Consider the following 14,847-nt stretch of genomic DNA (forward strand, 5'->3'; position numbering starts at 1 on the left):
TTTTTATTATTTTTTTTTTTTTTTTTGAAAATGGGTTTTGATTTTGGATATGGGTTTTCAAGTTCTGACAATGGGTTTTCATCAATTTGTTTTTTTTGTTCTGTTTCAGTGAAAAATGAAGGACAATGAATATATTGATAGTTTGTTTGGTGATTTTGTTTCTCATGCACCAGCACCTGGAAATCCTCTCATACATCAACAACAGACACGTCATCATCATCATCATCATCAGCAGCAGCAATTGTTTTGTAATGTGTATAATCTGAAACAGAGTACTTATAATAATAAGGGAGGTATGTTATATGAGAACTGTAATTCTCCAGTTAGTGGACTCTCTTTACATTCTGGTGGTGATGGTTCTTCATCAAGTTCTCTTTCTGGAAATTTACATAAGACTAATAGTAACACCCATTACTTGAATACTAATGAGTCTGGTGAACAGACTGAACCTGCTTCTTCTTATGATACCTTAGATCTATCAAAAATGGATATTAAAGATGAAAAGGAAAATTTCATTACTAGTAATGGTCATGTTAAGAACAATGATCCATATGGAGATGATTATACGACATTATTTGATCATGACCCTTATTATGACTTCTTTTATTCAAATGAGATAGTATCAACAGATTTGTTTTCAATGGAACATCAGAGAAGATTAGCACCGGTAACGGGTACCTTCCGACAATCTAATAAGTTCCCAGGGGGGTGGACACGAGAGATTGCTGCTACTAGTCCTTCAAAATTTTCATATGGTCCTTATTCAGGTACTGATATGTACTCGTGCAGTACATGGAAGCAAAAATTGGAGGATCGAAATGAGGAGAACTCGAGGTATGAAAAGACCTTGCCATGTGATGAAAGATTAAGGAATATGTTGTTTCAACAACAAGGTTTTTTGGACTGTAATGAGTACAGTGGAGATATTCAGATTCCGATTAATTTTTATGATGCCACTAGGCCTATTGTAAGTAATGATTTGCATTACCAATCGGGGAACTCTTATGCCATAAATTCCAACGTGTATGGTAATGGTAATGTGGTGGATGCACCAAGTTCACCTGATTCCGTGAAACCAAGAAGGTCAGGAACTACTTTTTCGAGTCGTTGGAACCCTCGGTATGCTGAAGGTTATCGTGGTGAGGCTGGCCTGGGTTTTCAGGAGAGTAACTTGAATAGTGTAAAAAACAAGAGAGGTACAATGGAAGGTAAGAAATTGTATATTAATGGGAAGTGTTCAACAGTGTTGGTGGGTGCTTTGTCTAACTCTAGAAGAAATAATCCTATTGTCGTTGATTGTAAAAGTAGTCACAGTTCTAAGATGTATAATACCTTGAAGGATGCTCAGGGGAGAATTTGTTATCTAGCGAAGGATCAAAATGGTTGCAGGTTCTTGCAGCGGAAATTTGATGAAGGGGATAGACAAGAGATACAGATAATATTTGATGAGATAATTCATAGTATGAATGAACTAATGGTGAATCCGTTTGGGAATTATCTTATACAGAGGTTGTTGGATGTCTGTACTGAACAACAGAGAATGCATATTCTTGTCAAGGTCACAAGACAGCGGAATCAGCTTTTTCGAATTTCGCTGAATGCTCACGGGTAATCTTCACTTTTCATCCTCAAATTTGGTTTCGTAGTTATATTTTGTCACTTGGATATTTAATGTCTAGTTTGTTATTGTTTCAGCACAAGGGCAGTACAAAAGCTGATCGAGACTCTCAAAACTCGGGAGCAGATTACCCATGTTATATCAGCACTGGAGCCTAAGTTTCTGGATTTGATAAAGGATACGAACGGCAATCATGTAATTCAGAAGTGTCTTCAATGTCTTAGCACTGATGACAACAAGGTAAAACAATTTTCTTCTAACTTATTGTTCCACATTTTTTGTTATCATTTAGCTTACATAGTATGCATTCTTCAAGTCAAATTTTGGATTTTTAGTTTTTGGTTGCACATCTTCATTCTGCAGTTGTCCAAGTTAAATCTTGTATGGCATCCAATGTCCCAATTGAACTCAGATTAGTCTGTTATGCAATTTTGGTGCAAAAAAAATCCAAAGATACCTTTACTGTCAGTTCCAACTTTATTTCAGTGATTTGGTTAAATCAGTATATGATCATGTCACTCCCTTATGTTCTGTTCTTTTAAACAAGTGCGCATTTTGTAGTTCTAAACTAGCATAAAATTTCTGCCATCCTCCAGTAATTCCACTGACTTGTAGCTTTATCTTGTTTTTTCAGCAAATGTCCTTTTGTTCATTAGCTATTCGACGGATTTATGTGTACTTGTTCTGAAAAGAACTATCTTTGCGTTTCTTATTCAAAGTTGACATGATTATGTAGAATGTCTATCTCAGTCTGAAATCCTTTTCTTTTTGCAGTTTATATTCGATGCTGCTGCAAGATTTTGCACTGAAATTGCAGTTGATCGACATGGATGCTGTGTCTTGCAAAAGTGTATCACTTACGCTACAGGTGGATGCCGAGAAAAATTGGTAGCTGAAATTTGCGTGAATGGCCTATTCCTTGCGCAGGATGCTTTTGGGTAGTTTTTTAAAAAAGCTCATTGTACCACCATTTTTGTGTTTCTTTATGTTAACTTTTATATTACATGCTAATATTATGGTTATCTGCTTTCTACCTTACAAAGTAGAATTTTTCTCTCCATCCCGCTCTTGAAATTTTGATCGGACCTCTTCTTGTTTGAGATTAAACTTCACCATCATGCTCTTGCAAATATTTCAATGCTTGTGGTCCTCCATTTTGATCTCGTAGCTCTGCATTCATCATCTAGTTTGAAGTTGGTTACTGATACAAGCTCTTCGTTTCCTTTGGTTTTACAGAAATTACGTGATCCAATTCATTTTGGAACTTAAGCTGCCATTTGCAAGTGCTATATTGCATTCTCAATTTGAGAGGAACTATGCACACCTTTCGCTGCAGAAATTTAGCAGCAATGTTGTTCAAAAATGTCTCCAAAATTTCACTGAAGAGTACCACACAAAGATTATCCTTGAGTTACTGTCATCTCCTTCCCAATTTGAACAACTGCTGCAAGACCCTTATGCTAATTACGTCATTCAAACTGCTCTAGATGTTGCTAAGGTATGTCGCCCAACACAGAATAGATTTTAGGAGTATTCTTTTAAATTCACTTTGTTTATAGTGACATTAATCGTACCACAGATTTTTATTGTGAATAGTGTGTTACTATATATCTATCTGAGGCGACCATAGTATAAATCATAGCTTGCATTAATCCAATTTTCTAAAATATTTAACACCCTGAAAGAGCACATAATAATACCTGAATGTGTGCAAAGTTTTAGAACAATGTGAACTCGTGGAGGGATTATAGTATTTGGCGACAAGGATCTAATCTAGGCAGTAGTCAGTAAAAAGACCAACCTCAGAAAGATGTCCCGACTTCATAATGTATCCATTTGAGGCCCACTGTAGTCTCTGGCACAGCATAATACTAGTCGGATATTTAGAGACGGAGGAAGTGTGGTGCAAGTGATGATTCTTCGATTTTGTTGTTCGTGTTATTTTGTTCTAATTGTTTATTATAAAACGTAGGGCACCCTCCGTGATAAGCTGTTTGGAACGATCCGACCTCATGTAGCAACCTTGAAAATGATCCCCTATTGCAAGAGAATCTACTCTAAGGTGCTCTCAAAGAAGTGAGGAAGCTGTAAATTCGTCACACGGTATGAACTAATGTTGTTGTTCTTTATGTTCAATGCGTATTAGGATAACTCAGTCTCACCAGGTTTAGAGTTCGTGTCGTTTATAAAGTTTTTTCATCAAATAACAGTTTAAAAGAACTTTAACTACTTTTGAGGGTGTTTGCCGCTACCCTAGTTCACGAGCTCTCTATGTAGAGCCTGTAAAGAAATAAGCAATTTTGGTTTCCTTGCTTTTGAATGGGGATGTATTAGTCTGGAGGATCTTAAGTTCTGTTGAACTAAGCCACTGTCTCAGATGTATGTGAAATGTGGATATTTTGACTCTGTATTGATATGGAGCATCTTAGTTCTGTTAAACTAAGCCACTGTCTCAGATATATGTTAAAAGTTCAAAAAGATACTTTTATGCTTTATGAATTTGTCAAATAGAAGGTTTGGAAGAGTTGCATTGTTAGGTAGTAAAGTTTGTTGTCGAAAACGTTTATGTAATGCTGTTGTTGGATGGAATTCTCGGTCTCACCATCTTATTTCAGTGAGATCCTAATCTTACTCATAAGACAGACTAGGTAATTCAAATTTGGCCTGGTTGACCAACTATGCCCACCAGTGTTGCAATTCTGACCTAATATTTCTTAACCATGCTGGTATGATTACCTCTCCATGAATGTGTCTTCTGAAAAGTTGTGTTGTTATGTCTGTTGGTGACATTAGCTATACTAATTTAGGAAGACCGGAAATTGGTTTTGAAGCATGTCTTTTGAACTTGTCATTCACTTGGTTTTGGTTCATATTTCACACTTCATACCAGTTTTCTTTTTTCCTTTTTTTGTTTTTTGTTTTTTTTTGTTTTTGTTTATAGCAAACAGACCCTTCTTTCTTTTTCTACTAGTAGAAGAGTAGATAGATACACCTAGAAAATATAATTGCACGAGTGACTAAAAAAATGTTAATGCAAATTTCCCGCTTTTACCAACAATTTGCCGTTTCACCAGCTGCTTTTCAATTTTCTTTTCATTCGTTTCCTCAATTATCCACACTTTTTTTCTTTGAGATGCCCACTATTGGTCATGTTTGTTGCGAACTGAAGCTTAGTTTTGACGGGCAATATTAGTTTCGTAACTGCTACTAATTTTAGATCAAGAAAACTAATCTTAGTTTTGTTACCACATAATTTTAGATCAAGAAAAATTCCACTTGCATTTTGAAAATTATCACTGTTTTGCTGATAAAACTCTACCATTTTCTGTTTGTTAAAAGATGAAATTATTTTGCTCGGGATTGGCTCAGCTTGTTTTCCTTGTGCCAGAGAGCAATCAATCTACCAGTGTCCAGTGACCCAATACTACCAAGTATCAACATCTGTGAACAAGTTTATATATTACTTGGTTGCATAATGACAAGCCTTAGAGCCAACACCAACATCTCCTAATACAATCAGATAACTAAAGCTGGTTTTTCTAAGATGATTTTCATGATCATCTATTATACTTTTTCCAATCAAAAAAATCAAACAAGGATTCTCTTATTCAGACGGTAAAAGGTGTGAAATCAAGTTTAAAACCAAAGACTACCATATTTATTCATTAACGAAAAGCAAATACAGTACAACCATTTATATGAAAACCCAAATCGCTGACACATACCAAAGATGCAGAAAGTACCTATAAGAAAGATACATAAAACTATGAAGATATATGAACTAAAAGCAGCACACAGCACTGAACGGTGAAACCCTGGTTGTAATATGGCATATCCGAGAAACTCCTATTTATGCATCATTTTCATGACCGATCAAAGCAAGAAGCAAATCTTCATAATCTCCATGGGTGTCGTTGATAATGGCTTTATCAAGTGGAATACTGCTTCTTCGCTGATACTCCGCTGCTATATGTTTCATGTCAACCTCAGCACGGGTAGCAATAACTCGAGTAAGAGCCCCCTCATCTGTTCCTGTTTTGTTAATCGCCAACCGCAGAACCTTCTCGAAATATTTTTCAGGAGTTGTTAAGCACTTGATTGTGGATCTTAATGCTCTGAGGAATTCGTCCTTGGGATCAGACTTGAGATCCTGCAAATTATTTATGCAAGTAATTGGTTTAGCATAATCCCTCATGCTTTCAGTAGTTCATTAATTAACAACTTAGGAACAAAGAAGCAACTCCGATCATCAGAAGCAAAATTCCATTTCATATACAGCTGACAAAAAGCCATCGAACAAGAATGACTTGGGTAAAAATCTTCAAGTGCTACATTAAGACATATTATACAAGGGAAAATTAAACAAATGAAAGTCTAACCAAATTTGAAGAGACATGAAAAGAATATATAAAGATTAATTCTTTGGTGATAGTTGGGCTTTTGAGAATCGAGATACACAAGCTGTAAACAAGCCTAAGATTAGAGAGATCAGAGATGTAAGATACCTTGTTAATAGCATTGCCAAATTCGTTGTTGTAGTGATTGAGGGTCGCATTGAGCTGAGTTTTGCTCCTAGTCGCAATGATCCTAAGGACTTCGTCATGATTACAGGCATTGTCAGTAATGTGTTTGCGGAGAATTTTGGCTTCTTGTTTTGCCAGTGTCGTGTTCACCTCTGGTCCTTCGTATCGAAATGAGGTTACAAGAAGTACCAAAAGCTGGGTAATAAAAAAGACTTGCATAAAATAACTTTGATGACCGAAGAACTACGTACAAAGCTTTTCTAATGTGCATTTGTTAAGATAGGTACAAGTGGTAAGCAAGTACCTTGCCAAAGTCCCCAGTGGTGTGCTGTGCAACATCTTCTTCGATGGATTTCTTGAAAAGACAATGATAGGCTTGTCTTGCCAAAAACAGATCATGTGAAGATCTTGTACAAGCGATTTCAAGAAGAACCTGGTTACTTGCAGTCCATTTTTTTACAGCTCTATTAGCCAATGTAGCATCTCGTTCAGCAGGGTCCAATGTCCACAAATGCAGCAGACTCTGTTTACGTCACATATGTTATGAGAGATAAACTTCAACATTCTTTAGGGATAGGTAATATCCATCGAACAAAAGTAAACAGTCAAGTAAAAAATGTGCATTTCTTTCATAAGGACAAAATTCAATCTCGAGAAGAGAAAGCAAAACATTAAAGCTTGAAAAGCCAATTCGGTTAAAGCATGATATTCAAAAAAGTGTAGTGAAAACTGTTACCAACTTCAGGCAAACCATACTGCCTCTTAACAGAGTTAGTATACTCTCAAATTTGATATTGGTTCGTTAATCAATGGTATTTAAATCCGATCAGATCTAACTCAGATGAAAGAATGTTAGCTTTTTTCACCTTTGGTACCTTAAACTGGATCCGGCTCATGCATATTGTCTAACTAGGGTCAGCAAGTCAGGTTAGTGTATCTGACTAACCTGATGACTAAATGGACAGGAAAAGAATGAACTTGTTGATTCAGTGGACACTGGACAGGAACAGAATGAACTTGTATGTGCTTTTGGGACAAAATCGACCAAAAACAAACGACACCATAACTTTTAAAAAAAAAACACAATGGGTCATCTTAATATAACCTATAGTGGCCAAAATATTGGAGCCCAATTCATGCCAAGATAAGGAAAAAGCTTTACACTAGTAAAAAAAAAAACCTTACCTCGAAATCACTTGTAAGTTCTTTATCAAGCGTCTTTAAGAGATCATCTCCAAAATCTGCAGTATAAGTTCGGCGGATTGCCTTGCGTTGAGCTGCATTCCTGTGAGCCAATATGGATATGATCAACTTCTCATTTGTTCCCCATCCTACAAAAGATTTAGCAACCTCAAGTTAGTCAATCCAAATCCAAACGGTGTACTAAGACAATTCATAATGATAATACAACAGCTTCTCGATGGAAAGCTTTAGAATCTCTGAGAACCAGATCGGAGATAATTAGATCAAAACTGCTCAAAAGAGAAGTCGATTTTAAATACAAAAAATTGTTGAATCTAACCAAAATATACATATAAGAAAATCAATTAGAGTAACTTCATTGGTACTTGATCGGTTGCATAAAGTTTAAAAATCCAGATCTCTAAAAGATCTGATCAAGAAAAACACTAAATAAATTACTTCACGGTACAGATTTCAATGAACCAAGAAAAAACTCCAATAATGCAAATATTAACACCATTTCATATATGAAATTATCTATTCTAATCAAATCTCAATCAAACCAAAGATCAAATAAAACACAACGGATCATCAATTATGATCATCATTACGAGCATATGAAACAATCTAATAGAATCATAAATAAAAACAAGATCATTTTATGAAATATACAGAATATTAGAGAGTGAAGATAAGAACCATCAAAAGCTTTTTTGAGTTGTTCACAATCTTCAGAAGGAGAAGGAACATGAGAAGGAACTGAAAGAGTTGCCATTTTTTTTTGTTGTAAAAAATCGAAAACGAAGAAATGAGTGAAGGCGAAAGATATCTCTGTGTTCAGTTTTAGACAAGGTTTTATAAAGCCCTTCCACTACTACTAGACAAATAAAGAAATACCGCAAATAATTCCGCGTTTTTGAAGTAACGTTATTGTAATGGTGATGTGTACCAACGATGGTACGTTTTCCTTTGGCATGGCGAGAAATGTATGGTTTTCGTGGGACCTGGTTTGTATGGTGAATCATCTTCTGCATTATATCCATGGGCCATAACCTTGATCTGATGAATCTTAACAATCATGATCTTCTAACCCTACAACGTGGCTGAAAGTAAAGAGGGGATGGGTATCCAATTAGCTTTTCCGTGATTTAGTTTAATGTAAAGCAACACGAGAATTTAAGAAAAGAAAATGAATAAAAGCAAAAACGAATTTAAGAAAAGAAAATTAAATAAAAGCAAAAACGACTTCACTGGGGATCGAACTGAAAAATTAAATAAAAGCAAAAACGACTTCACTGGGGATCGAAACCAGCGCCTTATCCATTGGGCCATGAAGTCTTAGCTTGACAGTCAGTTGCCTATTTCCAAACTGTAATTTTACTTTCCCATGTTTTCTACTTTCAGACAAGGTTTGAAACAGCCGCTTCTACCAAAAAAAACCACTCGTTAAAACGGTCACATCCATATACCGTGGTCGTGAGGGTCCCTGAACCTCGTGCCTATATAATGCCGATAAATAGGAAATAACGACAGTTTTTTGAGACCGTTTTTCCGTTTTCACACCCGTTATACCCGTTTTTCTAAAATTGAATTTTACGTTTTTTCCTTTTAAATAAGATTTTAACGTAAGTTTTTTAGACCATTCTTCCCGTTTTCACTTCAGTTATAACCGTTTTTTAATAAAAAAGAATATAAAAATACTTTCTTACAATTTTTATATTTTAAATCATTGTTATAAAAAGGTACGAGGTTTGTGTCCATGATAGCCAGGTCTATCAGACGGACGTCGTTGAAAGAGGGCCATGATCCGAAGGTCGGGACGACGGCTGGGAAGGACTCGCCTAAAGTAATACCGATTTGTGATATAGATGTTTACCATTAAAGACTCCTGCCACTTACAGTATATGATATACGAACACTTTAAAAACCTATCGAGTTTTACCACTGGATTATCTCAACCTTGCTACGTTTCTGGCATTCTTTTCCATCGGATTAGCAAATATGTCTCCCAATCATGATTATCTCAACCTTAACAATAAAAGTTCGACAGCTCAAACGAAACCTAGGGCGAGAGACTTCGGGTAATATTAAGTGATCGCGTGTGGGTGAAAAATAAAAGACTTTGTTATCAAATATTGAAAGTCACGAAGGAAGAACAAACTGATTATATGTTCCTCTGGATCTCTTTCTCGGTAAAACTAGCTAACCATTGACATCACCGAGAAGATTCATTCAGAGCTGAAATTAAATCGATCAATCTCCAGAGAGAGAGATTTGTTATCGATATGGAATCAGGATGGGAATCACAGGGACAACCAAGATTGTTCGTCCATTCCAGTAAGTTTCCTCATATTAATGTTTTCGATTCTCCTCTAAAAAATTTGTTGTCTTTGATTTTTTTTTCTTCGTCGATTATTTCTCTGATGTAGTTCCCTTTGTGGATTTTTTTTTCCTTCAGATTTTTATACATTGCCAATGTAGAATAATCGACGAAACTATTAGGTATTAATTTTTTTTTGTTTTTTTGTTTCTTTTTGTCGTTGTTTGGAAATTGATCGATTAAGGTCAAGCATATCTTCTTCTTCCTTCTTCTTATCTTACCAAGCATCTCATCAAGCAGCCATCAATGGAAAATCTTTCAGTTTTCCACTTTACCGTGATACTCTTATCTTCTTACGATCTTTAGGGTTTTATTTATCCCTCTAGGTTTGATTAGGGTTTTGGATATATTGATGTTGAGAAAGGTTATGAGTGCAGTATGATATGAGTCATAAGTCGTATCGTGTAGGGAAATGAATATTTGTCGACATACCATGAACAGTCGAAAGAACACAACGCTGCCACTCAAATGCATGGTCACATCCCTTGCCTAATTCAATTGGTCAGCTCATTTAATATAATCAAGACAGGCATCATTAATGATGACGCCAAAACTACTGAAACACCTCATAAGAACATAAAACGATATTTGTTGTTTTTCTTTTGATACTGTATTACTATGAACTTGGTAATTTTGACTTACTAACAGCATCATTGTATCTCTGCTCTGGGTTCTCCATAGGTAAACTTAAGATACAAAGTACTTATAATCTTATAAAAAAGAATCTCTTTTCTTAGCATCTCATTCTACAACACTAATTCCAGGGTTTCTGATCTTCTCCTCCTTTCTTAGTTCCATCATAGTTCGTGAAATCCAGTGAAGCTATGCAGATTTTTTGGCTAAAGAACTAGATCAGGTATTATTTTTTTACTTGGATTTTTCTTGGATATTTAAAAATTTACTATTAATGGTTTTGCACATTTTATTTCTAACAAATGTTTCCTGTAATTGTTATTTTTTTTTTAATTGCAAATTTTTTTTACCTACTTATTACTCCCGTAAGACTGAACAACTGCCTGGTGCTAGCATTTTTGTGGGAAGGATGAAGCGCAATAACAGTGAGTTTCGACATGGTTCATGGTATTATAAGCCCTTTAGTTAGTGTAATATGCTTTTATAGAGAAAATCCAAATTATCAGATGTGGTCGACGAATTTACTTAAAAGTTAGACCCATCATTTTGGAGTAACTCTTTGAAGATGTGCTTTTCTTCCCAAATTAAGGTGTTACGATTTTTCGACAGTGGTGTATTGTCGTGTGTTCTCTAAATAAAATTCTTTAAAATAGGATTTCATACTTAGGGATAACTAGCATTTAATTTATTCTGAGTTACAAAACAGGTATTCTCTACTCTCTTTTTCTTTGGCGCAAAGCTAAAAATTCTTCCTTTTATCTTTTGTGGAGCCACCAGAACTATTTCTAATTATCTCGGTCATCAGGTTTTCGCTTCGCATTGGCTAAAAGAACTCAATAAAGCATGTGGTGTTTATGGTGGTTTCCATGAAGGACGAAGTGATAGTTTCCATAAAGGCAGTGGTGGTGGTTAGGGTGGTCGCCTTAAGCGGCGGTAATGGATAATAGCTATGGTAGTGGTTACTCCAGATCCAATGGTGATTCTGATGAATACTAGAGAGACTAGAGTTTGATGTTATATATGATGATGGTAGTATCGTATTTATATCTCACAAGGTAAGCCCTACATTTTTTATTCACAGTTCTTTTCTCTTTTTCAGAATAGTTTTTAACATTTTTTTTTAATCGACATCTGTGTGCATCTCTGATTTTAGGATAAGAAATTAGGTTCATCTGAAAATGTTGATTTGGTAAGAATGTAGTATTGACAGCTGAAGAAGGAACAAAGAGGAAAACGGTCTATATTCAATCCAATTAAAAAGAGGAAAATTGTGAAGAAAAACATAAAATGGATTGTAATGTGGATGAATAAGTCAAGAAATAAAATATTAGGGAGACTGATTGTGGTTGCATTCTGTCTGATATATTTTTCATGAAAAGAAATCTTGATAGTGACTGATTACTTTAATTTGGTGTTACCTGTCAGGAAGTTGGTGCTTCTTCAATAAAAGCAGTGCAGGAGATTGATCTCAATGATCTTCCACCTTAGAACAATTATAGCTCCACAATTTCCACTCTCACTCCTCCTACCGCATCTGCACTGCCTTTTGCTTTTAAGAATTATCAGGTCGTGATTAATCCGGGTAAGTGATTAATAGCTTAAGATTTCCCATTCATAGTTTAAAGCATCGAAATATGTACATGTGGGGTGTGATCATACACAATGATGGATATACGGTTTCGTTAATTTTGTGACCATGTAGAGTCTAATCACACAAAATACTGCCGTCCTGGTAGCCCAATCTAACCCGATAGCCATCGCAAACTATAATAAATGCATATGTATCCAAACTACGGGGATGAGCAAGCCAAATATAGCAGCACTCGCATATTTTTTTGTACGGAAACTTCCTTGGGTTTCATTTTGAGGTTTGTTTTTTCCTTGGTATATGAAAATCTATTCTATAAATATGAAATCTTGGTGACATAAAAATATTGTTGTTATTTACAACAACTTGGACACTGGCTTCTTTGCACAAAAATGATGTAATTTAAACTTCTCTTCGGGAAAATAGGTTTTTACCCAGATATTAATTGAATCTCTGAATTGTTTTAACATTAACAATGAGGTTGCAATTCGTGGAATTGTTTCACGATATGTGTATATCAATATGTATTTGACTCATTTGCACTTTGTGGAAAGAGAGAGAGGGTTTGTATATATTTTCCTTCTACAAAGATGCTTAAAGATAAATAAAATAATATAAAAAAAGAAATAACACATACACCAAAAATTTTGTTAACGAGGAAATTGCAAGTGCAGAAAAACCTCGAGACCTTGTTCAGATTTGAACACCAAACTGTATTAAGCCGATACAAACTCTAGCCTACTATCAAAGCTTCAGACTGAAATGTAGTTGAGACATCATTTACCGTGATAGAGGTTCAGTTACAGGTGCGCTCCTTACGCCTCTTGAATCTCGCAAGACTCTGCGCAATTGGAGCTAAAGGCTCAACAATCAGTAGCAAGATCATGATACACGAACTATCAACATAAAGATATTTGGACCTGGATTCACGTATCCCTTGGTGTAGTCTTTTAGTCGCTAAACATAAGAAAATTTAAAGGAGATGACGACTCTAGTTTACAACTAGGATACAGAAGAATAGTGTCAGGGATTCAAAGATCCCAGTTGCTTGAGGTTCTCCTTGTATAAACTTTCAAGATAAAGGTTACTTTAGATTTAAGCTAAGGTAGCTTTGGAATCATGCAATCAATAATCACCGTTAGATGAAAAACTTGACTTGATATTAACATAACATAATATACACTCTGGTTAGGATGAACCATAACCGAACCGTATATAATTACTTATTCATGAAAGGTTAGACGAAACTAGCCAGACAAACCGGAAGCTTAAACATTTTCATATAACACTTTAATACTTTATTCTTGAGGCAAACCGTAGGTTATAAGGTGATCAAATATATATAGATAGTGTTTTTAGAGAGTTGTTCAAATTCCGATTATCTCATAGAAATAATTGTGATGCATCTAAAATATTCGACAGGGTAAGTACATGTACTGTATTCCTGTTCGTGAGAATTTTTTTCATGGTACGTGTACCGAGTTTGTATGCCCTTGAGACAAAAACGGGTTCATGAGTCAAAGATCTTTTCCGGTTTGCATAATGGGTATGTGTACCATCCTAGTTCATAAGTCAACAGATCTTTTCCGGTTTGCATACCGGGTATGCGTACCATCCTGGTTCACGAGTCAAGAGACTTTTTATGGTGTACATACCCGGTATGCATACAAAAGTCGTTGCCGAACTATATCTACGCCGGTACGTGTACTGGGTACATGTACTGCGGCTCCGGACCTATAACAATGGTGCCAGTCTGTGAACTGGTACGCATATTGTCATGTATCCAGATTTGCAGTAGTTCTATATTTATCTGATATCAATTTGAAAAATTCCCGAATAACATCAATGATACATATCATTGTTCCAGGATATTTTCAAATGTTTAAATCTTGAATCATAATTTAGGTCATGAACAATAAATTGTTCTTAACCGAATTCATAAAGTATGAACAAATGTTTTTAAGCTTAGTCAACATATTTCGATAATGATTAACAAGATAAACTTGACTCAAAATTTCTATTATGCATGTAATGTCCTATTTAGTCATGCGATATTGTCTCATAGATATAAAGGTGAAAACTTGAGTAATAGGTGGTTTAGTCTTCACTTAACTTTTTTTGATAAAGTTCTCCAAAAGCTTCGGTTGATCTTCGCCTTCAAACGTAGAGCGCAGTGATGTATGGTACTCAACTACACACTTCTATCATAATCCGAGACTTGACTAATGTAGACTAGAATCAAGATACAATTTTGATCAACTAAATTTGATAACAAGCTTAAGATAACAACACTTATGAGTTGAACTGAGCAATGCTCTAATAGTTTCCCCCTTTGTCAATTTTAGTGACAAAACTATCAATACATATGGATTAAAAAATAAAGCTTCAAAGCTCCAGAATTCATCATGCTTGATTTCCTTGGTTCTTCAACTCCTTGAATTCTTCGTTACTTCAAGTTGCAATGATACTGAACGTTTTCATCTCAGCATCATTGTTGTTGAAGATCCGTAGTGATAACAACTTTGAAAATAAATATTTGCAAAAATATAGAATTATTATCTTCTCCAAAGTTTAATTGTATCACAACTTCGATGTAATACTACGGTGATATGTTTCTCCCCCTTAGTCGATACTTACATCTTTTGGATAATAGGTGAAACCTATAGATATCGATTCACCCCCTTACATAATGATCTGTAAACCATATGTATGTAGTGCGAAACTACTAATTAATTCTCCCCTTTTTTTTAATAAAAATTGGGAAGGGTATGAAAATTATGGGATCGTAATGAATTTTAACAAAAAATGCTTCAGGACTTAAAGGAACACATATAACATTTAATTTAAATGATATCATAGAGTATAAAATACTTAGCGTATCATCTAGGAGATTTAAGATACAAGCCTCCACTTTATATTCCAC

General features: G+C 35.2%; 2 protein-coding genes and 1 long non-coding RNA gene across 7 annotated transcripts in view; 2 read left to right on the forward strand and 1 right to left on the reverse strand.

The window, feature by feature from the left end:
- The window catches only part of LOC113347518 (putative pumilio homolog 7, chloroplastic), an 8,728-nt gene extending 4,557 nt beyond the window's left edge, over nucleotides 1-4,171 (forward strand). For both annotated transcript variants that reach the window (XM_026591192.1, XM_026591193.1), the window contains exons 3-7: nucleotides 110-1,608; nucleotides 1,696-1,858; nucleotides 2,393-2,556; nucleotides 2,855-3,116; nucleotides 3,591-4,171. In XM_026591192.1, the coding sequence (XP_026446977.1) occupies nucleotides 116-1,608; nucleotides 1,696-1,858; nucleotides 2,393-2,556; nucleotides 2,855-3,116; nucleotides 3,591-3,698 (2,190 nt within the window). In that variant the 5' untranslated portion in view covers nucleotides 110-115 and the 3' untranslated portion in view covers nucleotides 3,699-4,171. The remainder of the gene's footprint in view (nucleotides 1-109; nucleotides 1,609-1,695; nucleotides 1,859-2,392; nucleotides 2,557-2,854; nucleotides 3,117-3,590) is intronic.
- A 1,082-nt stretch (nucleotides 4,172-5,253) lies between these two features.
- Nucleotides 5,254-8,178, reverse strand: LOC113347519 (annexin D1-like). The gene is made up of 5 exons (XM_026591194.1): nucleotides 8,023-8,178; nucleotides 7,327-7,472; nucleotides 6,446-6,664; nucleotides 6,124-6,336; nucleotides 5,254-5,768 (listed from the first exon to the last, which is right to left on the reverse strand). Exons 1-5 carry the CDS (start codon nucleotides 8,096-8,098, stop codon nucleotides 5,469-5,471), a joined length of 954 nt encoding a protein of 317 aa, XP_026446979.1. The 5' UTR covers nucleotides 8,099-8,178; the 3' UTR covers nucleotides 5,254-5,468.
- A 1,142-nt stretch (nucleotides 8,179-9,320) lies between these two features.
- On the forward strand, nucleotides 9,321-12,335 carry LOC113347521. Of its 4 annotated transcripts, XR_003359010.1 has the most exons (6): nucleotides 9,321-9,660; nucleotides 9,782-9,825; nucleotides 10,468-10,559; nucleotides 10,730-10,761; nucleotides 11,142-11,391; nucleotides 11,762-12,335. It is a non-coding gene; the product is annotated as an uncharacterized LOC113347521 (long non-coding RNA). The 4 variants fall into 4 exon arrangements; XR_003359007.1 differs by lacking the exon at nucleotides 10,730-10,761 and having other exon boundaries at nucleotides 9,328-9,660; XR_003359008.1 differs by lacking the exon at nucleotides 10,730-10,761 and having other exon boundaries at nucleotides 9,330-9,660; nucleotides 10,496-10,559.
- Nucleotides 12,336-14,847: the final 2,512 nt, after the last annotated feature.

Source organism: Papaver somniferum, chromosome 2, assembly GCF_003573695.1.
Source record: "Papaver somniferum cultivar HN1 chromosome 2, ASM357369v1, whole genome shotgun sequence".
In the NCBI taxonomy this organism is placed as follows: domain Eukaryota; kingdom Viridiplantae; phylum Streptophyta; class Magnoliopsida; order Ranunculales; family Papaveraceae; genus Papaver; species Papaver somniferum.